At 46.4% G+C, this 27,629-nt stretch overlaps 2 protein-coding genes across 3 annotated transcripts in view; both read left to right on the top strand.

Annotated features, from left to right (window-relative positions):
• UBXN2A (UBX domain protein 2A) overlaps positions 1–8,140 on the top strand; it is a 46,398-nt gene extending 38,258 nt beyond the window's left edge. For both annotated transcript variants that reach the window (XM_058551715.1, XM_058551716.1), the window contains exon 7: positions 4,448–8,140. In XM_058551715.1, coding sequence (XP_058407698.1) covers positions 4,448–4,640 — 193 coding nt within the window. In that variant the 3' untranslated portion in view covers positions 4,641–8,140. The remainder of the gene's footprint in view (positions 1–4,447) is intronic.
• A 2,941-nt stretch (positions 8,141–11,081) lies between these two features.
• On the top strand, positions 11,082–24,440 carry MFSD2B (MFSD2 lysolipid transporter B, sphingolipid). The gene is made up of 14 exons (XM_058551714.1): positions 11,082–11,168; positions 14,159–14,284; positions 15,409–15,533; positions 16,119–16,242; positions 16,563–16,641; positions 16,721–16,851; positions 19,202–19,292; positions 19,407–19,528; positions 19,985–20,068; positions 20,383–20,463; positions 20,718–20,827; positions 21,206–21,349; positions 21,766–21,942; positions 22,567–24,440. Exons 1-14 carry the CDS (start codon positions 11,082–11,084, stop codon positions 22,889–22,891), a joined length of 1,806 nt encoding a protein of 601 aa, XP_058407697.1. The 3' UTR covers positions 22,892–24,440.
• The last annotated feature ends 3,189 nt before the right edge of the window (positions 24,441–27,629 follow it).

Below are 27,629 nucleotides of genomic sequence, written 5' to 3'. Positions count from 1 at the left end.
GGGGAATAGTATACACATAAACAAATAATATATGCATAGTTAAAATAATAATAAAATAAGCACATATGCACCATCTAGCTCAAAACATATACCAATATACCTTATGTACCTTTCCCTGATCATCTCTCTTTCCCTTTGTGCAAGAGATAAACTCTATTCTAACTTGATGTTAATCATTTTTTGCTTTTATTCATAGTTTTACCAAGTACATATGTATCCCTAAAAAATAGAGTTATTTTGCTCATTTTCAAATAATTAAAATTTAAAACAATCATAAATATGCAGGAAAGTATAAAGAATGTTTTTCCTAACCATTCAAGAGTAAGTTGCCAATCTGATGACCCATCACCCAAAATACTTTAGTGTATATTTCCTACAAACAAGGACATTATCCCACATAACCACAATTCAGCCATCTTTGGTAGGAATTTAACATTGATACCCTTCTACCAACTAGAATTCGGACCCTATTCAAGGTTTGTCATTTAATCTAATATCATCCTTTATACCCAAATGCCATTCAGAATCACACCTTGCATTCATTCAGTTGTCTTGTCTCAGTTTCAGGTAATAGTTCTTCACTCTTTCCTTGATTTCATAACCTTGACATTTTTTAAAGTTAACAGGCCCATTTTTTTAATTTGATGGTTTGTCATGATTATATTTAGGTCATTAATTTTGGCAGGAATATCACAGAAATGATGCTTTGTACCTCTCATTGCAGTCTATCAGGTGGTGTCATTTACATTTTATCCCTTTTTTTTTTGTGAGGAAAATCAGCCCTGAGCTAACATCCGTGCTAATCCTCCTCTTTTTGCTGAGGAAGACCAGCTCTGAGCTAACGTCTATTGCCAATCCTCCTCCTTTTTTTCCCCCAAAGCCCCAGTAGATAGTTGTATGTCATCCTTCTAGTTGCTGTATGTGGGACACGGCCTCAGCATGGCCCAAGAAGCAGTGCGTTGGTGAGCGCCCGGGATCCGAATCCGGGCCGCCAGTAGCAGAGCGCACGCACTTAACTGCTAAGCCACGGGGCCGGCCCCAACATTTTGTCCCATTATAATGGTATTAAGTTTTGCTCACTTGATTAAAGTGGTGTCTGCCAAGCTCCTTCACTGTAAAGTTATTCTTTTTTTTTTTTTTTTTTTTTTTGTGAGGGAGATCAGCCCTGAGCTAACATCCATGCTAATCCTCCTCTTTTTGCTGAGGAAAACCAGCTCTGAGCTAACATCTATTGCTAATCCTCCTCCTTTTTTTTTTCCCCCAAAGCCCCAGTAGATAGTTGTATGTCATAGTTGCACATCCTTCTAGTTGCTGTATGTGGGACATGGCCTCAGCATGGCCCAAGAAGCAGTGCGTTGGTACCCACCCGGGATCCAAATCCGGGCCACCAGTAGCGGAGTGCGCGCACTTAACCGCTAAGCCACCGGGCCGGCCCTAAAGTTATTCTTTTTCTCTTTGTTAATATATGTATCTTGTGGGGAAGAAGTTTGAAATTGCATTATCATCCTGTGCTTCCTAAGACATCAGATTTATTCATCTATTTATTTATATCTGTATCCACTCATGGTTTCTATTTTAATAGGTTATAATCTCTTACCAACATTATTTATTTTAATTCTCAAATTGTTCCAGATACAGTCAGTGGGATCTCCTTTAAACTTTTGACATGTTCCCATCATTCTTTGAGCATTTCCTTGTCTTCTGGCACAAAATTTTTTTTTCAGGTTCATTTTATACTTTTTTAAGAATCCCTGGTTCTTTTTAGCGGACAATGGTATTGAGAGGCCAGGATCTGGGTACTAGGTATACTTATTGCTCGTTTTCGTGCCGCCACTCCCAGGCCCTCTGAGAGGACAGAGCTGCAGGTGTATACGCACGCACACACGTATACATACACATATGCATATAAACATATAGAAATACGTTTACATCTGTCTTTCTATATCTTTGCATATTGAAAACCATGAGTTCACATGGGTACCTCCAATTTCTTAAAGATTTTATTTATTTATTTATTTCCCCCCAAAGCCCCAGTAGATAGTTGTATGTCATAGCACGCACCGACGCACCGCTCCTCTGGCCATGCTGAGGCCGCGTCCCACATACAGCAACTAGAAGGATGTGCAACTATGGCATACAGCTATCTACCGGGGGTTTGGGGGAAAAAAAAACGAGGAGGATTGGCAATAGATGTTAGCTCAGAGCCGGTCTTCCTCAGCAAAAAGAGGAGGATTAGCATGGATGTTAGCTCAGGGCTGATCTTCCTCACCAAAAAAAAAAAAAAAAAAAACAAAACCACCCTAGACAGCTAGAATAATAGAACTGATTATCATCATAATAGAGGAAGCATATGTTTAAAATGGTGCCCTGGAAGGTTTTCTGTGACCCAGATTCCTTTCACATGAAAGGAGGGCAAACTAAACATGTGGAAAATGGAAGAAGGGATTTGTTATTCTAGTCCAGGTTTGTTTCTTTTTAGAGAAATAAAATATTTTAATCTCAACTTCTTTGTCTAGAAAAATATTTCTGACATTTTCAATAACAAATAGCTACCTAGATTTTTTTTTCCTGAATGATCAAAGCATTTAAGAAACTGTGGCCAACAGTATCTATTAAGTGACGATTGATCAGGCTTTGTTTTTGCATTGGAAGGTTTAGTCCACTTTTTTCAGTGATATATGATATCCCGAACTAGTTGGGTTTAAGGCTACCATCTTGCTGTTTGTTTTCTTTGTACCCCATGGCTTTTTATTCTTTATTCCTCCTTCTTGCCTCCTTTTGAGCTTTATAGTGTTGGTATTTATTATTTTTTTATCCTCGTAAAGTTTTTTAGATTTACATTTCTTTATTCTCCTAATGGTGTTGTAGAGATGACAGTATACATTTTTAATTTTGACTGCACAGTTCCTTTCATCTTTACTGTTTTCTTACTTTTTATATTCTTTGCCATAAGTGTTAGCCTGTAGTTATCCAATTTTTGGTACCCAAATTAAATACACTTGACCATGTCCTAGACTTTTTTGGTAACCTGCACAGGTTTAATAGAGTGGCAGTTAGTGAATTTTAGTGAATTCATTGAATGGGAGAATTCTGTCTTCGGTGGTATGCCATATTGCATTAATTCTGAGTTGCACATTTTTCATATTGTAGCATCTCTGAAATGGGGATGCATCCTATAGTCCATTGTTGGCCATATGGCAATCATGACACAATTATCTTTGCCTTAGCATCTGCCTTAAAGCGTGCAGAACGAGTGTCAGCAGAACAAAAAAATCCTGGAGACGGTAGTGGAGCACTTTTTAAAAGAAATTCTATATCACCAACACACCTGATGATACAGAGGGTGGTATTATGTGGGAAAACGTGTACATTAATGACCGAATCAAAAGTGATTCAACAGATCTGAGTCTGTACAATATTCAAGTATTAGGATTGACTTAACCATTTTATTCTACTTATATTATGGAAGCACATGAGTGATTTGATAAATCTTATGTGAAATTAAGTTAAAAGTGTTCTTTCAGGGGCTGGCCCAGTGGTGTAGTGGTTAAGTTCGTGTGCTCTGCTCCGGCAGCTTGGGGTTCGCAGATTTGGATCCTGGGTGCGGATCTAAGCCATGCTGTGGCAGTGTCCCACATATAAAGTAGAGGAAGATGGGCACAGATGTTCGTTCAGGGCCAATCTTCCTCAGCAAAAAAAAAAAGAAAAAAGAAAAGAAAAGTTTTCATTCAATAAATATGAAAATTCTGAGTGTTAAGAAAAAATGATGTGTCAACATCAGTGGCATCTTAGTTTTGATGAATTACATATGCACTCTCCCTTTCTAAATACACACAAACATACTTAGGTGAACGTAACTTTGAGCTACCTTCAAGATGGCAATGATATTACATTGTAGTGTTCATTATAGTAACTGAAATTCTACCTGCACTGAGTTAAGAATTTTCCTAATTGGATTTGAAGCACAGCATGACCTGGTATTTAAGACATGCAATCTGTTTCTGTAGGATTACTGGTTGGACCATTTCTAATCCATTTGGAGCTAGATATGTAGATATATAAACTTTCTGTTATAGAAACTTTTAGATATATACAAAAGCAAAGAGAAGATATAATATGATCCATTACTTAGTTTCCACTGAACTATTTTTAAGCAAATCCCAGACTTCATAAAGTTTCACATGTAAATATTTTAGTATGTCTCTAAAAGATAAGTACTCTTTAAAAATGTAACCATAATACCGTTGTCACACCTAAGATAATTAATGGTAATTCCTTATTATTATCAAGAGTCAAGCTTTAAAAGATAGCCCAAGTGATCAGTTCTGTCATCATAATTTGACTATTGTGTGTATTAACATAGCCAGATATCTTCACAAGTTATTACCTTAAATTATCTAATTCAAGTTTTCATAAAATTATATTAATAGTTTATGCTATTTTACAGGATAAGCCACATCAAAGACTTCATTGAAAAATACCAAGGATCTCAAAGAAGTCCTCCCTTTTCTCTGGCAACGGCTCTTCCTTTCCTCAAATTGCTAGATGAAACACTCACATTGGAAGAAGCAGATTTACAGAATGCTGTAATCATTCAGAGACTCCAAAAAACTGCTGAACCTTTTAGAGAACTCTCATAACATTGATTTTTGATACACTAAATCAAAAGTGGAAAGTTTGCAGAAAAATGATGGTTTTAAGTGGACGTGCAAACCAGAATGGGGGAAAGGAAAAGTCAGATGCACTGGATTTTTGGTTTGAGTACTATTTACCTCCCTCCTGATGAGAAAGTTTTTAAATAAGTACAAGTTAGGAAAATTTACGACTATAACTGGAAACTGTATTCAATGCACTTTTTCCAAAAGGCTACTCAGAAAGAAAAATATACTTATTTTCAAATACAAATTATTCAACATAAGATATATTAAATATCTATATCATTTAGAATCTTAGTATGGTATAAACTAGCAAATATGTTCACAGCATCATTCATTCAAACATCATTTCCAAACTGATTTACTTAAATCTTAGCTGTCTCAGATTTTTTAAATAGCAATATATTTAAAAATTATATATGGCAGGTTAAAAGCATCAGTGTACTTATTTCAAACCTGGGTTACAATCAAAAGGCTGAAGGAACTGCTTTCACCACAGCTGTGCCTAAACCTCAACGTGTTCTCAATTTGTATTCTCTAATGGCAAAATATACTCAAATGTTAATTTGGCAATAGTAGCTAAGATGTATTTTCATTTAAGAATAAAATTGTGTAGCTTAGTGTAATGTCAGTGTTAATCTGCATACTCATAGTTGTACATTTTCAAAAAATTCTTTTCTCTCTAAGAACGCCAGTTCCTCCCCTGTTTTTTTTTCTTTTGAAAATTAGGTATTTGTTCTTAGCTAATATTTGGAGTAAACCATTTGTGTGCCACCACTCACTTAGAATTTGATGCTGTGTTGTCACATTTCTAATTAATATTTTTAAAATTTGTCACTGTAAAGTATGGTTTTCTATTCCGTATATCAGAGGCAACCTGTGAATACATTAGAGGATTATTTATCACATTCTGATGTCACCAAGGAAAACATGCTTTGTATCTTAAAACTTTTAACTAAAACTCGTTAGACTTCAGTGTTTCACTGTCAGATTAAATTCCCTTGCCTGAAAATAAGTTTAAGAAGGCTGTTTACAAATGATCTGTTGAATCATGTTTAAAGTGAAATAGACATCGAGTGTGCCAAGGAACTAAGTGGCCGTGCCTATCACCAGTGATGTTCATAGGGTACTGGATGTCGGCTGGAAAGAGCACCTCTCAGACTTTCTGGTCTCAAGACCTTTTGTTTATGTGGGTTATATTTATTGTATTAAAAATAAAAATTAAAAGTTATAAAATATTTATTCATTAGAAAATAATAAACACATGTTAATATGAACATTTTTATGAAAAATGTGTATTTTCCAAAACAAGAAGATTTAGTGAGAAAGGTGGCATTGTATTCCATTTTTTGCAAACATCTTTGCTGACTTAAGACAGATGGAATCTCACATCTGCTTCTACATTCAATCTGTTGTGATATCACACATCTTGTAGCTCTATTAAATGCTACTGTATGTTCATGAGAAAATGAAAAAAAAAAACAAATAACATGTTAGTATGATTATGAAAATAGTTTTGACCTTGTGGACCCCCTGAAAGAACCATTCTTATAAAGCAGTGGTTTGCAGTGATCTCAAGCCTTAGTCTAAGAATCACTTGGGAAGCTTTTCAGAATGCCTGCCTCTTCCTGCTGCCTACCACACACGATCTGATTCATTGTATTTGAGATGGGTCGCAGGTCTCTGCATTTTTCATATCAAATGATTCTTAGTTATGTAGTAGAAGAACCAGTCTTTGGGAAATCTTGCACTAAGCTTCCACCCTAAGAAAATAAAACCTGCACGCTTCACCTCCCACACGGGAAGACTCTACTCTGAAATGGGGCTGGTAGACCCCTAAATTTCATCCTTGTCCCTCCCAGTTTGTTCTTTGACTGTTCCCCTTTAACTCAGAACTAATCATGGCATAAACCTATGCTTTATCTTCTATGAGCACAGCTGAGACGATGCTGAAACATTTAAATAAGGTTTTTATTAAAGACTCAGGAATAGCAAGGGAAATACGTAACTAGATGACCTGGTTTATAAGATACATCTTCTGTTAGAGGTCCATTTCCATTTTAAGAATGCTTCATTTTCTAGCTCCCAGCCTTCCACATGGTAGAGGCCTGTCTTTTTATTAGGAAGAGAGGGAGGACAAAGGAGAGCCTTTTCCTTTTGTCCTTTACTCTCAGAAATGAACAGATATATAATAGCAAATAAATATTTATTGTCAGTAATATTTACAGCTGTGGTAGAGCCCTCTCTAGTGAAACAAAAATAATGGCATTCTTACAAAAAATGAGAAGATGGTCAAATCAGTGAACTACACTTTCAGATATAAAATAGGATGATAATGTATTTTCAAGAATCTGTAAGAAAATGTTTCATATAGGCCTATCATGAAACCTTTTATAATTTTCATTTGCATAATTAGAGTCAATAAGTGATTCTCCATATATTTAGATAAAGGGGGCTCTGGGAAATAATTTTCTTGTACCTATAGAAAAGCCTCCTTTGTGGATTTTCCATTTTATAATTATTTAACCAGTAGACACATTGGAGGTTTTCTTGTGTGTACAGTAGAATACACCCCAGTGAGAGGTTCCTATGGGGAAAGACCTGTCATCAGCAATAACCTTCATTTTTGTAACTGTGAAAACTTTCATTAATGTGAATAATATTCTCAGAGGTTTTCTAAAATGAGAATCATCTGATGAAGCTTTTTACCTGAAAGTTTAAAATTGTAAAGTTGTTAATTAAATGTGTAGAATACTCAAAAACATGTTGACTTTAGAAAACATAAACTGAATTTGGCAAGAGAAGGCAAACTGGAAAATGAGCAAGCATCTTAGGTGTGGAATACAATTTGACCTAAGTTGTTTCAAAACTGTCATTTATCAGTTTCTTGAAAATCATTGTTAGGGCTGATGTATAGAAGTACATTTCTAATTTTACAGATTTTAATTTATTGGTGAAATTACTATGCCTTATCTGGGTTATAAAAGTGATCTTATTTATTTTGTATATTTCTCTCATTCAGAATATTTTTCGTTATGTTTCATTGTGTTGAAAATATGTATACATCTATTTCAGTGCCTTATAAGTATTTTAAAAGCAATCTTTTGCTAATGGTTAAAGAACTGTTGTCTTAAGGATGAAATACTATTCATTAAAAGGATCTGGGAAATAATTTACACTTGTTTGTTATAAACTAGTTACATATGGATGCTTTTGTCATTTTTATTTGGCAAAGTCATTCAGTTTGAGAATCAAACATTTATTAGGTGCCTTCTGTTTGCCAGATACTTTAACCAATGTTACTTTCATTTAATACTCAGAAATGTTAAAATGTGATATTTTTAATACTAAGTCAATGGTTGTATTTATTTTTTGAAACCATCCTTTTTGTCCTGAGTTGAAGACTCCTTGGTAGGGTTTACTCCTTTGTTCTTTCTCTTTCTAAGTATAAATGATGTAATTAAAAAACTGGTCATAACACTAAATCTTCAAATAGAAGTGACTTATTCAGTAGACTGATATTTGGCTCTGTCATTTGTTTTAAATGTATTTTTTTGCACAGATAATTCATATTCATTGTAGAAAATTATAAAATGCAGATATGGTAAAATGATCATTAAATCACCCATTATTCCACCATTCAAAGATAACCACTAATAACATTTTGGTGTGCATCCTTTCAGATATTTTTAAGTGCATTGGTCTTTAGTTTTGTTTTAATTAAAAGGCAGGCTTCTTGTAATCCTGCTGTTTTATCTATTGAAATCTAGCTTATTTGTCTTTAACTAAAAGTTGCATTAGGGACATACCATTACTTTAAATAGAATAATAGCTGTTAGGAACAAATGCCTTTTATTTTAATTATATTCTTGTGCAACAAAAAAAATGGAGTTTTTTTTTTACCCACTTCCTTTCAAAATTAAAATTGTGGTAATATATGCAACAAAGTACAGTTATTAGGAATGAAGTGTTTCCAAACCTACTAAAAATGCATATAAAATGATATATTTTAAAGTAGATTATCCAAAGAAACTTCAGCTTGAGTTTATGTTTAGTTTCCAAGAAATTAAATATTTAGCACATGCATTATCTAATTATCTACTGTTGATAGGGCTGCATTCAAGGAAACAGAAGGTATCCGTTTGGTATATTAAAGAATTGAGGCATATTTCCCAATATACACAAATATCGAATCATTACATTGTATACCTGAAACTAATGTTATGTCAATTACATTAAATAATTGTCAACCTCAATTTTAAAAAAAGAATTGAGGCATAGAAAATGGAATGACTTGCTTTAGACTGGATAGTGTATACTTTAGGATTATATTTAGCTGTGAAAATCCAAAATAATAGTGACTTACGAAATAAGATTTTATTTATTTCCCATGCAAAACTTTGCAGGGAAAGTTTGGGGCTGGTAGAGCAACTTCATGAAATCATCAGACTCCTTTTTCTTTTTTTTTTTTTTTTTGCGAGGAAGATCAGCCCTGAGCTAACATCCATGCCCATCTCTTCCTCTACTTTATATGGGACACCGCCACAGCATGGCTTGACAAGTGGTGCGTCGGTGCGCACCCAGGATCCAAACCTGTGAACCCCAGGCCTGCAAAGCAGAGCAGGCACACTTGACTGCTGCGCCACCGGGCTGGCCCCATCAGACTCCTGTATTGTTAATTTGCCAGCCTCGGCTAGAGCTAACTGGAGATCTCAAGATAGCTGCACCAGCATCAGCCATTGTATTTACATTTCAACCAGTAGGAAGAAGCACACCCCTTTCCTTTAAAAAAACAGAAAACTTTATTGAGGTGTAATTCACATACCTTACAATTCACCCATTTAAAGTGTACAGTTCAATGGTTTTTAGTATATTCATAGGATTGTGCAACCATCACCACAATCTAATTTTAAAACACTTTCATCCCCTCTGCAAGAAACCACATGCCCATTAGCAGTCATTCTCCACCCTCAGTTCTAGGCAACCGCAGTTCCACAATCTGTCTATAAATCTATCTATTCTGGACATTTCATATAAATGGAATCATACAATACGTGGTCTTTTGTGACTGGCATCTTTTCACTTAATGTTTTCAAGGTTCATCCATGTCCTTTTTGTTGTTGAGTAATAGTCCATTGTATGGATATACCTACTATGTTTTATTTATCCATCAGTTGATGGACATTTGTGTTGTTTCCACTTTTTGGCTATTATAAATAATATCGTGATGAACATTTGTTTTCAAGTTTTTGTGTGAACATGTTTCCTCTAGGGTATATACTTAGGAGTGGAATTGCTGGGTCATATGCTAATTCCATGTTTAACTTTTTGAAGAACTGCCCAAGTTTTCTAAACCATTTCCAAATGCACCAGTTTACATGCCCACCAGCAATGTCTGGTTTCTCCACTTCCTCCCCAACGCTTCTTATTGTCTGTCTTCTTAATTATAGCCATGCTAGTGGAGTGGTGTCTTGTGGTTTTGTGTTTCCCTAATGACATGAGCATCTTTTCATGTGCTTGTTGTCCATTTGTCTATATTTGGAGAAATATCTATTGAAATCCTTTGCCCATCTTTAAATTGGGTTGTCTATTGTTGAGTTATAAGAGTTCTTTATATATTCCAATACAAGTCCTTACGATTTGCAAATATTTCTCCCATTCTGTGGCTTGTCTTTTTCACTTGTTGGTTTGCTGCACAAAGTTTTTCATTTAGATCTAGTCCAACTTGTGCATGTGGTGTCCTATCTAAGGAACAATTTGTCTAACCCAAGATTAGGAAGATTTGCTCCTGTTTCCTTTGAAGAGTTTTATAGTTTTAGCCTTTACACTTAGGTCTATGATGTATTTTCAGTTAAGTTTTGTATATGATGTGACCCTTCCCTTTTAAGGACCTTGCTGGGAATTGCCCACTCTGCTTTCATTCACTGGCCAGAACTTAGTTACATGGCCATACCCATCATCTCTCTGAGGCTGGGAACTGTGTATTTCAGGCATCCGATATTAAATTTTGCAGGTTGTAAGCCTATTCAGCCATAATCTTAGTCTAAACAAGTCAGTTCTATTGCTTCGTTTTTCAAATAAACTTATTTGGTGACTTTTACCCACGAGGATTTAGCAGGAGCGTTTAGCGCCAACCGCGGCTGGCTTTCACTCCCTCGGGGACATGCCCCAAGGAAAACGGTCCTCGGGGACTTCCTGGCCTTGCCCCCCAAGAGAATCTGGGCTCTTGGCGTTTTTCCCTTGGGCAATGAAGCGGCAGGCTTCGCGGCTTCCCGGTTGCCCGCGCGTTGCCCGCGGCGGGGGTGCCCCGGCGGTGCGGCCCTTCGCCCCCCCGCGCCCCCGCCCGGGAGCCGCCCTCTCCGCGGAGCCCGGACGCCGGCCGGGCGATAACTGCGGCGGCCCCGCCGCGGTCGGAGCTGCGGCGCGATGGCGGCGTCCGCTGGAGGGACCCCGGCCCCAGCGGTGGAGGCGCCGGCGCCCCAGCTGGAAGCGCCCACCGTGGAGCCCGGCTCGGTGAGCGCGGGGCGCGGGGCGCGGGGGGCTGGGGCTGAGCAAGGCGGACGGGGCGCTGGGCTCCCGGCGGGGCCGCGGCGGAGGGGCCGCGGGCACCCAGAGGGCAGCCCTCTATCCAGCCAGGGCCAGCGCGGGGGGCCCTGGGCCCGAGCCTTCAGGCTTTTGAACTGCCTGGGTTGGCAGCTGAGGATATTCAGGAGCCAGAGAGCAGGATGGGAAGCTGAGTCCTAGACAAGTGAAGAAACTTGCTGGGTTCATTCACCTAGTCAGGCAGGGCCAGGGCCAGTCTCTGGTCTCCTGATTCCCAGTCTAGGGCTCTCGCCCACCGCACTCCAGGTCTTCCCGGAGGCCCCCTGAACCCCGGGGAAGGTCGCACTTTAAGTCGTGCGCCAGGAGGCTTCCCCCATTCCGGGCAGGTGGTGTGGGCTTAGCACCCTCTCAAACCCCGGCCTGTCCAGGTACCAGGCTCTCCTTTGGGAGACTGCCCCGCGATGTCGTTCCTGGCAGCCAGGCCAGGGGTGAGGGTGGAGGGCATGTGGCAGCCCAGGGGATGGGGCAAGGGTGGCTGGCTGTGTCGGAGAGGAGTTAGGACCTCTGAGCTTTCTGCTGAACGCTAAAATCCACCCCCACTCCGTGTGACCGCGCTCATTGTGGCTTGGCTTCACTGCCTCAGTTCCCTATGTCCACTCAGGCCTTCCTTTCAGGCGCCTCAGGGCAAGGGGTTGTGGCCCCAACAGAGAAACCCAGATAAGGAGGCTCTCATTTCCCAGTGAAATTTAGAAATTCAGAGTGAGATGAATGGCAAGAGGGAAAACTGACATTGCCAATGAAGTGTCAGCATTGATTCTCATAACAACCCTGGGGTGTGTTATCCCGATTTCACATGTGAGGAAACTGAAGCTTAGCCGTCTTAAGTACCTGGCCTTGGGTGGCACAGCTGGAAATGGCAGACACAGAATTTGAATCCAGGTCCGTCTAACTCTAAAGTGGACAAGCAGGTAAAACTGTCATCCTCAAGATTCCGAGATTGTATCATGCACCGAGTTTCAGCTGGAATTTGTTTTTCTGTCTTTCGAGTGCCTTCTATGTGCCAGAAACTTTTGCTAGGTGTATTTAAGGGGAAATAAGAGTCCCCTTATGGGGCTGGAGGAAGGACTGTAAGTTGGATTCTGCCTGTTGTTCAGGTTTTCTGGAAGTTGAAATAGTGTTCACACAAATGTCAGAAACGGCTGCCTCATGTGTGCTTTTCTTCTGTGGGTAGGAAGCGTGTGCTAAGGATGTGATAAACCCTTATCTGGGAAGACCTTCCCTTCAAAAGAGCCCGTTTGGGGTGTCCTGCAAGATACCAAAGGGGGTGAAGCCAGAGTCCTCTCCACTCTCCCACCCCCAAGCAAAGACTGAAAAAGAAGGATTCCCAGCATCTTTGGAAGAAATAGAACTTTACACAGTGTCTTCCTGGCATTTATTCCCTCAACAAATATATATTGAGCATCTGCTCTACACCAAGTGTTATTCTACGTACTGGGGACACAGTGGTGAATAAAAGTTATAGTTCATGCTCTCTCAGAGAGCTTATATTCTGGTGGAGAAGGGCAGGAAATAAATAAGAACATAGCAGGTAGTAACTACAATTGAGAGAGACTTGGGTGCTCAGAGAAGGCCATTTAGGCTTAGACCTGAATGACAAGGAGTCAGCTCTGCAAAGACCTGGAGGAAGAACCTTCCAGAGAGAAGGAACAGGAAGTGCAAAGGCCCTGAGGCAGCAACAGGACGTGCAAAGGTCCCGAGGTGGCGACAGGCATGGTCATTTTGAGGAATAGGAAGGAGGCTGCCATTATGGTTGAGGAGAGCTATCTGAAGTGAGGTAGAAAAGAGAATGGGGACCAACTAGGTGGGCTCCTGTAGGCTATATGGTAAGGACTTGCAGTTTTATTCAAACCATAATGGCAAGCTGTTGGAGAGTTTTAAGCAGAGAGGAGACACGATCTGCTTTATGTGATGAAAAGGTCACTTTGGCTGCTGGATGGAAAGTGGATAGTAGGGAAAGAGAGCAGAAGCAGGGAAGCCCCTTAGGAGGCCTCACTGATGGATGAGACAGGGGATGGGGAAGAGGAATCAAGGGCATCTCCTAGGTTTGTGGCCTGAGCTCCTGAGTGGACACTGGGGCCATTTAACACAATGGGGACAACAGGGTTAGGAGCTGGTCTAGACAATGGGGTGGAAGTCAGGAGCCGTGTTTTGACCACGCTAAGCTGAAAAATGCCTGATAGGCAACCATGTGGGGCTGTGAGTAGGCAGTCGAATATTCCATTCTGGAGTCTGATGAATAGCTTAGGGCTCATGCTGTACATACATTTGGGGATCATAGACATTGGTTCATTTCAGTGGTGGGCTGGTAAACAGTCTCTAGGGAGGAAAGAAAAAGGAAAAGAAGCTCTGGTTTGTAATGTTTGCTGATTTCTGTGGTGTAGATACTCTCACCATGGCTGATTTCAGGCTGCCAGTGGTTCAACAGCTGGCTTGAAAAGTCCTGCTCCCGGAGCCATTGCCTCATTTGCTCATCAAAACAACCCTGCGAAGTTGGCGGGAATAGTCCATTTGACAGATGAGACTTAGAGAGAGAAAGTGATTTATTCGAGGTCACACGGGGAGTTGGTGGCAAAGAAAGGACTCAAGCCGAGGTGTCCTGACCCCCAGTTCACTCTCGCTTGCTGGCTCAGAAAATAAAATACTGCAGCAGGAAGCACTGAGGGGCCGAGATAAGGAAGAACTTCCCCCTGCAAACATTTAGAGGTCATGGTTTAGATTTTTTTTTTTTTTTCTATTTTCTGTCTCACTTCCCTTTAAGATGATTTGGGGCAAATTAGGACTGAGAGGTTTCCAGAAAAGCCCTCAAGACATAGGGATCTCAGGATGCTTATGGAAGTCGGGGGGTGGGGAGCTGTTGTGTGTCTGTGGGGGTGAGGGCTTAGCTCCTGTGTCTCCCCCAGGACAGCAGAGCTGGTCATCTCTCATTCTGTACTAAAGTGTGCTACGGCGTTGGCGGGGTCCCCAACCAGGTGGCCTCCAGCGCCACAGCCTTCTACCTGCAGCTCTTCCTGCTAGACGTGGCACAGGTGAGTGTGGGCAGCAGCCCAGGAAGGCCCGTTCCCATCTTCCATGGTGTCTGGTCCTTCCACCTCACCATCCTCAATAGAGAGCACTTCTGACTCGAGCCTGACGAAAAGCCAAATGGTATTGAGGGCAACCTCCTCAAGGATGTTTATTATAGGCTGTTTGTAGTGGGAAAATGGGAAACAATGTGAATGCCCAACAATATAGAAGCAGTTGGATAATAACTTGTGCTGTATCAATATGATGGACTATTATGTAGCCATTCAAAGGAATGAATTAGAGCTATACCAGCTGACCTGGAGGGATTTCCATGATGCACTATCAAGAGAGAAAAGTTAGTTTTACAGAAGAGTCTGTAAAATGATCCCATTTTAGCAAAACAAAGACATGCCCCATATATGTATGTGTGTGACCATATGTGTGTATGTGTCTGTACATGATTAAAAATAAGCATGGAGAGAATTACAGAAGGATATACACCAGGCTGTTAATGCTGGCTATAGAAGAATGGTAGAGGATAGAGGGTAAGAAAAAAAGAAATTTTTAATAAAGTATCCATGATTTTTTAAAATGACACTGATATGGTTGCATTTACGTAAAATTATAAATTGCAAATGCACATAAATGCATGAAAGGATGATCATCAAAATGCTTCTGACAGTTGTCTCAGGATGGTGGGATTTCACATGAGCTTTGCTCAATATTTTTCTGTACTGTTTGAATGTTTTCATAATGAGTGTATCATTTATGTAATCAGAAAAATCAATAAAACATTTTCACTGTGAAACAAAAAGTGTACCTCTGACTGTCAGCCTAGGTGCATCCTTCTTGCACTGAGCCACCCCAGATGAGGATCCCTCCAGTCTTCTCCAGAAGTGACGGGGCATGAGTAACAGTGGGAATGTGCCAGTGTGCAGCTGTCGGCTCCCTCCCCCTGCCCCTTTCTTCACTAGTACAAATGTGCCCCAAGAACCATCTGGATTAGTGCCCTGGGGAGGAGGCCAGTAGACCTTTACACCATGGCACTGCCCCTGGCCAAATTTCCAGATCTCCCTCCTGAAGGGCGAACAGCCTGCACTCTCTGACTCTGCCAGGGCTTGGCTGTCCCCTTCCCTGTCCCTTTCAGATCCCTGCTGCCCAGGTGTCACTTGTCCTGTTTGGAGGGAAGGTGTCTGGGGCAGCTGCCGACCCCGTGGCTGGGTTCTTCATCAACAGAAGCAGGAGGACAGGGTCTGGACGACTCATGCCCTGGTGAGCAGCCCCACGGTCCTTGGGATCCTGGCACCCACCCCTGGCCTGAGGTCACTGTGTTTGTCACAGCCCTGCTTCTTAGTGGAAAACCTTGTGGATGGTTAGAGGACAAGACTGGACAGTAGGGGACTGGGAACTGGACTAGGTCAGACTGAGTCCTGCAGGAGTTCAGAGACATTCTTGGAGATTCTCCCTCACCAGATGGCACAGGGCTGGACAAAGCCTCCAAGATTCCTAGGCCTGGCCGGGGGCCTAAGTGTGGCCAGGGTGGGCTGGAGGTCTTGGAGAGTCTCACGGAGGAGATACGGCTTGCTCGTGCTCCAAGGTCCTTGATACAGGGAATGGCACCAGTGAGCACCCAAGGGCCTCAGCCAGAGTCCTGCAGCGAATGGCCCCCCACCCCTGGCTACCTCCACATCCCACTGGTCACTTCTTCCCCTCTGTGGCTGCTGCCCTGAGAGCCCCAGCCCAGAGCTTCTCCAGGGGCAGAGGGCTATGCCCAGAGGGGTGAGGCTGCTCCAGGCCCACCTTTTGCATCCCCTGTCCCGGTGCTGCGCCAGCCCCACCTCCTCCACGCTTCCGCAGGGTCCTGGGCTGCACGCCCTTAGTTGCCTTGGCCTACTTCTTCCTGTGGTTCCTGCCCCCCTTCACCAGCTTGCGAGGCCTCTGGTACACGACCTCCTACTGCCTGTTCCAGGCCCTGGCAACGGTAAGCAGGCGGCCCCCCTTCCTGTGCCTGAAGTGTGTGTGTGGCAGGGGTAGGTGTCCCAGAGGGGCCCACTGCCCCCGCCTGCTCCCCAGCGCCTGGCAATCTACCATTAGCTCCTCTGGCCCGCTGGTCTCTGGGCTGGGTGCCCTTCCTGCCCTCAGCCCCTAACTCTGAGCTTGAGGGGATCCGAGGGTTGTGCCAGCCCGGCGCAGTGGCCAGGCAGGGACAGGGCGGCTGTGGGCCCTAGCCTCGGGAGCTGGGGAGCCCTGGTGGGCTTCCGGGCGGACGAGGCCATGCTAAGCTCCGCCCGGGCGCCCCAGTTCTTCCAGGTGCCCTACACGGCGCTCACCATGCTGCTGACCCCCAGCCCGAGGGAGCGGGACTCGGCCACCGCGTACCGTGAGTGCGGGCGGGGGCGTGGGGGGCGGGATGCCGCTGCCGGGGCGGCGAGCTCCTCACCTCCCCCGCTCTGTCCCAGGGATGACCATGGAGATGGCGGGGACGCTGATGGGAGCCGCCGCCCACGGACTCATCGTGTCGGGCGCCCACGGGCCCCACAGGTGCGAGGACGCCGCGCTCCCCGGGCCGGTCGCCGTCTCCCCCGACGCGGTGAGTGCCCTGCGGGGCTCCCTCTTCTAGGGCCGCTTCTCCCCCAGTCTCTTCGCCGTCGTTTTGGGGCGCAGCTCTGCACACTGCGCCTTTCATTCCTTCCCTGCTCCTCCGGCTGAGCCGAGGACCCCGCGTCCTTCTGCCAACTCTGTTCCTCCGCCTGGGTGCCTTCTAAACTAACGGAAAACAGCAGATCCCAGGCCATCTGCAGGGGAGGAGGCGGACCCCAGAGAAGGGACGGGGATGGGGAAGGGCCACAGGCAGGGGCAGGGGACAGGGGCAGCGGGACGGTTTGGTGTCCTTGCAGAGCTCTGGGTAAAGCCCCTCCTATGACCTGTCTCCCCCACCCCCACCCCACCCCCAGTGTGAACCGAGAAGGGAAACCAGGAGCTTTCTCTCCCCTCAGAGCAGATCTCCCTTCAGCAATGAGGGGACATGCATCTATGTTATCCATTAAGTTCATCTTCAATTTCCCCCCCTTTTACTTAAGCAAATGACATCACTATCCCCCAGAACACTGGGAGTCATCTCTTCCTCCTCCCTTCTCCCAACTCTCCACTCCAACCTATTACCAAGTCCTGTCCATGTTTTAGGCCAAATATCTCTGGAGTCAGTGCACTGCTCTGCATCCCACTGCCACATCCTGGATCCTGCCACCATCATCTCTCCGCTGCCCTGACTACTGCATCAGCCCCCTGCACAGTGTCGCTGCCTCCAGCCTTTCCCCCAGCACAGTCAGGGCGACCTTGAACAGGAGTTCAGGGCTGGCACAGGTTGCCCCTCTCCAGGCTTGGAATTGTGAGCCTGTCCTCAGTGTTCTCTGCACCCTTCTGTGTTGGCATTCTTGTTTGTTTGCTAGTTTCTGAGTTAATAAGTATTTCAGATTTACAAAAAAGTATAAAGCTGTGGTTCTCAAAGAGTAGTCCCGGGACCAGTAGCATCAGCATCACGTGGGAACTTGTAGGAATGCACATTCTTGGACCCGACCCCAGCCCTACCGATTCACAGATTCTGGGGATGGGGCCCAGCAATCCATATTTGAACAAGCCCTCCAGGGGATTCTAACCCCCACCAACCTTTGAGACTCAATGGTATGAGAATAATACCACCAACACACATGGCCCACTGCCCGCTTAAGATGACATTGCAGTGAAGTCCTTGTGTACCCATCCGCAGACCCATCTGCAGGGCCAGCTACAGAATTTGCCTATGTACAGTGCAAAATGAAAGTGCAGAGCCCCCGAGAGCATGGGGAAGTCAATCTCCCCTTCCCACGGCCCACTGCCCCGACCAAGAGATTGCCTGGATCCAGGTGGGTGAGAGGCCCCTCCCAGTTGCCCTCAGAACCCATCATGTGCTGCCAGGCTAGGGTGTGCCCTGGCCTTGCCCTCCTAGACCCACCCTCCCTGCGTCTGTGCCCAGGCCCCACTCAGGCCTCTACAAGCCCCGCCCCAAAGCTACTGGGTGGCTCTGGGTGGGGGTGGAATGGAGGGTGGTAGAGGCCTTGGGTTGGAGAGGTAGGGGCCTGGGGTGCCAAGAAGAGGGGAGCGGGAGGCTGAGAAGCTGCTCCCTGGAGGCAGAGCTTGGTGTGAGCCAAGGTGCAAAGCGTTCAGGTACCTCTTGGTGGCTCCAGCTCTGTTTTCCCATAGACCTGACTTACAAAACACAAATTCATAGATAAAATCATCAAGAATTTCAAGAAAGCACCAGCAGAGCATTAAGCTCCAAGTGCAGTGGTCTTCTGAATGTGGGGCCCTGTGCAACAGTGTTGGACCCACACCGGTGAAGCCCTGCCCATCTCCCTCTTCCTCCCCTCGCCAGAGGAAACCTCTATCCTGAACTGGGTGACTGTTGCTCCCATGCATGTCTTTGTATGGGTGCTGTGTATCTTCCCCTGAATGACAGGCAGCACCGTTTCCGTCTGAGACATTTCTCTGGGTGGTCGTGTGTGGCACTGTGCTGTAACTGTCTGCTCATGGATTTGTCTTCCTCCCGCACTCAGAACCCCTTCTTGTGGATGCACAGGAGTCACTTATTCATCACTGTAACCTCAGGGTCTAGCATGGAGAAGTCAGCAGCAATGAATGTTTGCTTAAAAAAATGAGAGAGAGAAGGCTTAGACCCCTGGTGGCATGGATGTATGCAGGAGGCACAGGGTCAGCAGAAAGAACATTCTGGGCCCTTAAATCTCTCCTGCTGGGTGATTAGGAGGAGGGGCACCCATCATCCTTGGGCTTGGGCTGAGGGTCCCTCTCCTCCCATTGCGAGGCACTCCTGCCCTGCCCCTGGGTGTCCCCACCTCCATGGGTTGGAGACATCACCCCCACCCCAGTTCTGTCCTGTCCCGCAGACTCGTCTCTACTCCATTGCAGCCGCCGTGGTTGCTCTGACTTACCCCGTGTGCAGTAGTTTGCTCTACCTGGGCGTGAAGGAGCGACCAGGTATGGGGGTGCGGTCAGAGTGTGAGAAGCAGAAGGTGGGGGCAGGGCTCCTCTTGGGCGAGGGCTTTGGTTTTGAACTCTGCCAAGCCAAGAGGCCACCTTCCTGTGTTGCAGACCGCTCCGCCCCCGCCTCCGGCCAGGGCCTGGGCTTCCTGGCTGGGCTGGGCCTCACTGTCCGGCACCCACCCTACCTGAAGCTGGTGATCTCTTTCCTGTTCATCTCGGCAGCCGTTCAGGTACCTCTGGCCAGGCCGATCCCCGCTGGCTTAGCTCCAGCCATACTGACCCTGTGTCGGTTCAGGTTCAGTCTCTTGGCCCCACCGCACACAAGTAGGCTTGAGTTTTAATAGGGAGAAACCAGTGGCTGGCACGTGGCCCAGAGAGGCTGGTGCTGGGAGGAGAGAAACCTAGATAGAGCTTGTGGGATTGGGGAGGGTCGGGGCCCAGACATTAGGAAGCTGACAGTGTCTGGGATGGTAAAGTCCACCCCATCTTAGCTGTGCAGGGGCGGGTGGGCTGGGACTGATGTTTATACCTGTGTCACGATAAGTGTCCTTTGTGGGAGAGGGGAATGCATGATGGTGGCAGCACTTCGAAGTCCCAAAGGGAGGCCAGGCTTGAGAACTAGGCCTTGCCCTTGACTTCCAAGTTCTTGCCGTTCCCTGTACACGCCCACTTCCTGTCGGCCTCAGGTGGAGCAGAGCTACCTGGTCCTGTTCTGTACACACGCCTCCCGGCTACATGACCACGTTCAGGGCCTGGTGCTAACCATCCTGGTGAGAGGACCTGGGGTGGCAGGGGCAAGGTCACTCGGGGGCCTGAGTTGGGGACATGTGTGGCCAGAGTTCTGATGGTCCTGGGCATGACATGTGTGGCCAGAGTTCTGATGGTCAACATTCTGGACTCTGCTGTGGTCTTAGTCTCCTGCATTCCAGCAGAGGGTGGAACTGGGGCCAGGGTCATACAGGTCATAGCCACTGGTTTTAACCAGGGGCAAGATCCGGGCTTTCCTCCTAAAAGCCAGGGCTTTGAGAACCTGGGTGAAGGCACTGGCCGACGGCCCAGCTGTGATGATTCTGTCTGCTCACAGGTCTCGGCTGTGGTGAGCACCCCACTGTGGGAGTGGGTTCTGCAGCGATTTGGGAAGAGGATGTCAGCCTTCGGGATCTGTGTGAGTGAGGCAGGAAGCCAGGCCTGGACTGGCCGCAGGGGAGGTAGCGGGGGTGGGGCAGGGAGGTGACCTTGGAGCCTGAGCTTCCTGGGGGCTGGCAGGGCTGGGTCTGTATTCACTTGTGACTTCAGTGCCTAGCACAGGACCGGGCATAGAGGGGTGGGGGTGTCAGTGGTAAACACCAGTGAGTATGTGAATGAAAGAGCAGGTGAGGGGGCAGGTGGAGGGAGCAGCTGGTGTGTCTGTCTCCCCAGGTGATGGTGCCTTTTGCAATCCTGTTGGCCGCTGTGCCCACAGCACCCGTAGCATACGTCGTGGCCTTTGGATCTGGCGTGAGCATTGCTGTATCCTTGCTGCTACCCTGGTAGGCTGAGTGAGGGGGAGGGGGTGTGGGAGCTTCATGTCCTTCCTAATGGGTATGCCCTCTTTCACGTCAACCTGTTGTCCCAGGCCCCCATTCCCAGCCTGTGCTGGGGAGGGGCGCTCCCACTTGCAGGAGATGGAGGCCACTAGCTCCATCCTTGGAGCCCTCCTAAAACAGCACCAGATGACAAGAACGGTGGGTAGTGGTGTGTGGCACGGGGATTCAAGCACACATATTCCCTGGCTTTAGGTGGGCCAGTCCTGGTCCTGGGCAGCAGGGACCCAGGGATGAATCTGACTTGAACCCTGTCTTCAGAAAGCTCACAGGCTGGTGGCTGTCAAGGGGATAAAGGGATAATTCTGCAGTCCCCACCCCCAGGTCCATGCTTCCAGATGTGGTGGATGACTTCCAGCTGCAGCACCAGCATGGGCCAGGCCTGGAGACCATCTTCTACTCATCCTATGTCTTCTTCACCAAGCTTTCAGGCGCAGGCGCCCTGGGCATCTCCACTCTCAGTCTGGAGTGAGTCCCAGAGCTGGGCTGTACCAGAGGCATAAAAGACTAGTGGGGTGGGAAGAAGAGGGCAGAGTCCTCCACCCGAGCTAGCCAGGGGCCACCCATAGGGTCCAAGCTCTGCTCTTTGGAGAGTGTGGCAGAACCACCTGCCCCAGGGTTCTCTGTGCACATGACTGAGAGGGGCCTTTCTTGGGGCTGTATCCCTTCTGAAACCTCAGCTCCCCACCTTCTCAGTTCTCTCTGAATTCCTCCCCGGCCAGCCCATTCTCTCAACACTCCCTTCCACCATAGTTAGGCTGATCTGGCCAGGAAATGAATCCAAGTTTCAGGATAGTGTGGGGGTGGGGAATCTGGGACCCCCTCCCCCAGGAAGCCATGCTCGGTAGAATCTGAGCTGGACGCACGGGATGGTGTTTCTCCAGGTTCGCAGGGTATGAGGCAGGAGCCTGCAAACAGGCGGAGCAGGTGGTGGTGACCCTCAAGGTCCTCATTGGTGCTGTGCCCACCTGCATGATCCTCACTGGTCTCTGCATCCTCATGGTCGGCCCCACTCTAAAGGAGCCAAGCCAGGACACCTCTCACCCACTGAGCCTTCGGAGGTGGGCACACGGATACACACAGTAGGGCCACCAACACTCAGGGAGGCACACTGACGTGCATCGGTGTGGGATTGACCATCCAGTCTGCCGGCCTCCCTGTGGGATTTACACAGTTGAACAGTTCTGCCTTTGGAGACTCTTTCATTAGCTTCAGTGAGGTCATCTTCTCCTGGATTTTCTTCTACTACTCTGGTTAACCCTGCTCAGTGTCCTTCCTTTGGTTACCTGTTGGGTGGTGGTGTGGTGGGGCTCCCTTCTTGACCCCTGTTCCTTTTGCTCTCCATAACCCCAGGCTCCTCATCTACTTGCATGACCCCGAGCACCTCTTGTGCCTGGTGACTCATAAAGCTGCCCCTCCCCACCACACTTCCTTCAAGTTCCAGATCTACATGTCTGGCTCTCATATGGACATCTCCACCTGATGTCCCACAATGTGGCAGTCAGTCTTAATGAGCCACAAACTGAACTCTTCTTCTTCCCTTGACTGGCTCCTCCCCCTGTGCCCTGTTTCAGTGAATGGCACTATCCTCCAGCCTGGGAGCTGAATCCCGGGGGTCGTCTTCTGGTCTTCCCCCAACAGGCTGCGCTAAGCAGTTCCCTGAACCTTGTCCTTCCCCCTTCCAGAGCACCAATCCCACTGCACGAGGACGATCTGCTCACTGACTGGCTTTCCCGGGAGACTGTGGGGACTTTGAAGGCTGGGGCTGTGTTTGATTCATTTTTGTGTCCCAAGAGCCCAGCACAGAGCCTGAGGCCGAGCAGGTGCTTCAGTGACAACGTTTGGTGCTGTGAACTTTCACGAGCAGTGCCCACGTTTTTACTGATGCTCACACACTTACAGATACGAGCACATGTACATACAGAGGACTACACAGGGCAGGCGGGAAGTGGCATCGTCCCGGGTCCCTCACTGCTCAGTGTGGATGGCCTCAGACTCTTCAGCCACTAACACCAAGCTCCTGCGTTAATCTCAGGGAATGAAACATGGCTGGGGCCGTGCCTGATGGGCCTGGGAGCAACAGGGTTGTGGCTTTATACACGGGTTGTGAAGGGGAGGAGTTGCTAGGAAGACAAGGAACTGACACTTCCATAGGGGTCTGTGGCAGGACAGAGACCCCACTCCATGCTCGTCCTTCTCTTTGGCTTCTTCCCCTCCTGCAGGAGGACCAGCTACAGCCTCGCTTGAAGTGTGCGACTTCTGTGAGCCGGAACTGCAGGAGCCAGCGTCTTCTCAGTCTCGTAGCCCCTCTACTTTGCAGTTTACACATGGCCTGTATTTTCCCCTGGGATATGGAGTCCTCAATGATGTCTCCTGAAGACACTGGCCTGGGAGGATCCCCATCTGTCATTTCTTGCCTGTTGACCACAGACCATCTCAGATAGGCCGGTGCCCCTGCCTACCCAGCTCCAGGCAACCTTTGACCTGGAAAGCATCCCATTAGCAACTATTCCTGGAAAAAGGAAGCCCGTACCAGCCTGGCCTGAAGACTCCCCGTGGGAGCACCTGGCCGGACAACCTGCTCACCTGACAGGACAGACACACAGACCTCTTGTTCCTTCTGATGCTGCAGTAGACATCTGAGAGAGAGGCTGACAGACACCACATGAATGGGCAGAGTGGGGACAGGTGGACGTGCTGGGGATATCCGGTTAGGAGAGACACAGACAGATGCGGTGAGGCCAAGAGACCCCAGAGGGAGTGAAAGGGACAGCAGTGGGAATGAGAAGACTGAGCAGGGCATGAGAGGTCTTCTCAAGCCTTTCCCTTTCTTCAGATAAGTTGACAACACTCTGTTTCTAGAAGTGGACACAGACTGATATCGAGCCACCAAAGATCAATCATTGTTATGCACAAAAGTTATTTTTGTGGAAATATTTTTCTGAAATTTTATTTTATAAAAGCACAGGAAGGAACTACAGTTTTCTAGAGGCCATGTAAGAGGCAGGTTCCTTTTTTCCTTTGGAAGAGACAAAAAGTTGAGACTCTAGAGTTGTCCAGGGAAGCAGGCCACAGTGGCTCGTGTGGGTTGTGGCCTGCGGAGGAGTTGGGGAACCCATGGGGGCCCCGATGCCCCAGCAAATCGTCCTAGAGGAGCCCAGACATCTAAAGGGGGGACCAGGAGATGCAGACTTGCCCCTTGCATTTCTCCTCAGCCCCCAGCTCTGTCCCCTCCATGGGGTCAGCTCTCCTGAGCCCACTACCCAGGGCGAGGCCCCCTTCCACTTCCTCTTTAGACCTCTGGCTGCCTCTTAGGTGCGAGACTCACACTCGGACAGGCTATGCCCCTCAGAGCTTAAAGCATCTCGCTTCCTCCACATACACGGTAGCTCGAGAAGGAACCTGACCTCAGAGTGAGAGGGCAGAGTGTGACCTGGTCTGTCTGATGCCTGAACTCTCTGGCCCTTGTGACACTGACATGGGTATCTGATCCCTGAGATCACAGCTTCTCGTCACTGATTCAGGAAGGGGCCGACCCGAAGCACTGCTCACCCCACGCTGTGCGCGCGCGCGCACACACACACACACACACACACACACACACACACACAAAGAACAGTTTCTTAACGCTGGAAAATCACTGGCTATGTGGAGACAGCACCTGGTAAGACAGAAGGCAAGGTACCATGTTATCCTATTATGCCTTGTTTGGAAACCTGGGCAATGCAGGTAGGATCAGAAGCTTGTGCCACATTTTAGGTTACTTATCTTTCCGGGGAGTGCAGTCTCAAGGAGCAGAGCTATGCTAGACAAGGACAGCTGCACGGGGCCACCTCTAGGGGTCAGGGGTTAGATCTCAGAGACAGGAGGCCACCATGGGGTGGCCAAAAGGTATTATTCCATTTCTTCCTCACAGCAGCCCTATGAAGCGGGTACTATTATTCTTGTTTTCAGATGAGGACACTGGCTTAGAGAGATTAAGCAACTTGCCTCAGGTCAGTTGGTGGTGGACATGGTCTTGCATCCAAGTCGACCTGACTCCAAAGCTTTGTGGAAAGAGCCAGTGCTAGAACATGTGTTGGAGGAATGGCTGATCCCAGACTTCGGGATCACCAGGACCACTCCTCCTCTGAAACCAAACCAGCATCCCTGCCCCTGACTCTCTGCTCTGATTCCACTGTAATTCCCGTTATTGCTACTCGCCCACCTTTGGTTCACATTTGCCCACTAAGCCCTCCCCACATGCCACATCGCTCTTCTGACATCCAACCTCAGAGCCCCTCCTCCTGTTTCAGAGGAAGAGGATCTCTCCCTCCCTCTCCACTGCCTTTTTCATTGCCACTTAAATCCAGGAGATCATGCTCTTCACTTGCTCAAGACCCTCTCAGTCCCACCGTTGCATCCCATCAACTTAGTCCCTAGGATGGCCTCAAGGTCACTGCTCAGTGTCACTTCCTGCTTCCCTGCTCACCCACCACTCCCTTCCCCAACCCTGGCACTCGGAGCTCTACCTGCTTGGCCTGGATTTAGTAGTTCCTACCTCCGTACACAATTATATATTTATCAATGGCTTGTTTATTGCTTGACACCCCCACTAAAATGTAAACATCACGAGGGCAGGGACCTCGACTTTTACCGCTATATCCTCAGTGTCCAGAAGTAAATGTTCAATATGAATAAATGTTTGCTGAATGAACAAGTGAATGTTCATATTGCCCTCATCCTAAAACAAACAAAACCAGCCTTTCCTTGTTCCCTTAGTGTTCTCTTCTCCCCCTGCCTGCTGCCACCAGAGCCTTGTCTCCTCGCCCTCACCTGCCATTCCCTCCTTAGCCCAGTAAACCCGGCCTCTTCCTCTCCCTGGAGGAGGCAGCGCGGCCTGGCAGGGTGAACTCCAGCATTGGAGAAAGGGACATAGGAGTTTGTATGTTGCTTTCATCTTTTACATGTGTGATTACTCAACTTATTTAACAAATTTGAGCCTCCATTTCTTTTCTGAAAGAAATGTGTACACTATTACCTATATCTCAGGATGGCTTTGAGGATTAAGTGAGATAATACTTGGCCAAGGAAACCCTCGATGACTGGTAGCCATTAATGCTGACCACTCCTTTTCAAAACTCTATCCTCCCTTGGCTTGCATGACACCACCCTCCTGGTTCTCCTCCACCATCTCTAACCATTCATTCTGTCTTTTCCTTTGTTTCTTCTTCCTTTGATGCCCTATAGTCATCTCGGGCTTCCCAGGGCCGTGTGATCTCATTCGCTATCACCACCTATATACCAACCACTCTATATCTAACCCTGAGCTCTCTGCTGACCTTCAGATCCACAAAGCTGAAGATCAGATGCCCATCTGAGTGTTCTTCCAGCATCATACATCCAAAGTGGAACTCATCAGCTTCTCCCCACACTTGTTCTGCCTCCTGAATTTTCGGTAAATTACACTAGCGTATATCCATCACCAAAACCAAAAACTTGGTGTCTTCTTAGTTTCCTTTCTCTTCCATTGACTCCACCGCCCCATCCCCATATACACTGAGTGTGGATTATGGAACGGAAAGAAAGGATTGCAGTTTGTGGGTTATTATCAAATGTTAGAAGTTATCTGAAAGTGGACAAAAGTAACCCCAGATATGGATGAGTGTGGCTGATAACACACACGGTCAACTGACATAGCCGCCTGCTAGACGTCTGAAATGCATTATGTGTGCACGCTTGCGTATTCCTATGGGAGTCAGTTCAGCTAGGTCCAGCTGTCTGTGTTCACCTACTGTTTCTAAAGGACAAAACTGGTGTATAAGCAGTAGGAAATTCATGTTATGCTCTAATTGTTCCCTAATATAGCAATTGTGTTATAACAAATTTGTTTTTAAAACAAGCATTATAATAGAACTGAGTGTATATGTATGTGGGTGTTAATATATAGAAATCCTAAATGGTACCATAAATATTAAAGGAATGAAATAAATATTTAAAAACATTCCCACAAAGAAAACACCAGACCCAAATGATTTTAACAAGTTCTATCAAACTTTCAATGGAAGATCATTCCTATCTTATGGAAACTTTTCCAGGGAATAGAAAAAGGCATATTCTGCAACTCATTGTATCAGGCCAGAAAAAGCTTGATACCAACACCAGAGAAGCAAAGTAAAAAAGAAAGGACATTTACAGGCTAATCTTACTCATGAACATAGAAGCAAGAATCTGAAATGAAATATTGGAAAACTGAGTGTGACCATGGCTAAAACATAAATGCATCATGAACATACTGGATTTATTCCAAGAATACCAAATTTAACATCAGAAAAATCTATCAAGTGAGATTTACCACATTAACAGAGTAAAGGAGGAAAAAAATTATAATCTCAATAGATAAGAAATCATCATTTGATAAAAATCTAACACCCATTCATGATAACAGTACTTAGCAAACCAAGAAGAAAAGGAAATTTTTTTTTCTATGTGAGGAAGATTAGCCCTGAGCTGACATCTGTTGCCAATCCTCTTTTTGCTGAAGAAGACCGGCCCTGGGCTAACATTCGTGCCCATCTTCCTATACATTATACAGGATGCTGCCACAGCATGGCTTGACAAGCAGTGCATGGGTCCGCATCGGGGATCTGAACATGCGAACCCGGGCCCCGGAAGCAGAGCACGCAAACTTAACCACTATGCCACCAGGCCGGCCCCAGAAAAGGAAATTTTTAAACCTGCGAAAGGATATCTACCAAAAACCGATAGC

The sequence above is a fragment of the Diceros bicornis genome, chromosome 12 (genome assembly GCF_020826845.1).
Source record: "Diceros bicornis minor isolate mBicDic1 chromosome 12, mDicBic1.mat.cur, whole genome shotgun sequence".
Lineage (NCBI taxonomy): Eukaryota > Metazoa > Chordata > Mammalia > Perissodactyla > Rhinocerotidae > Diceros > Diceros bicornis.
The sequence above is the reverse complement of the archived record's forward strand: the minus strand, read 5'-3'. Positions and strand labels throughout refer to the sequence as shown.

What these genes read in the sequence shown, in the direction of transcription:
- MFSD2B (XM_058551714.1), top strand. Translation starts at nt 11,082, where the DNA reads ATGGCGGCGTCCGCTGGAGGGACCCCGGCCCCAGCGGTGGAGGCGCCG. An exon ending in TCCTGCTAGACGTGGCACAG is followed by an intron (nt 14,285 to 15,408) that starts GTGAGTGTGGGC and finishes TGTCCCTTTCAG; the next exon opens with ATCCCTGCTGCCCAGGTGTC. An exon ending in TCATCTCGGCAGCCGTTCAG is followed by an intron (nt 19,529 to 19,984) that starts GTACCTCTGGCC and finishes TGTCGGCCTCAG; the next exon opens with GTGGAGCAGAGCTACCTGGT.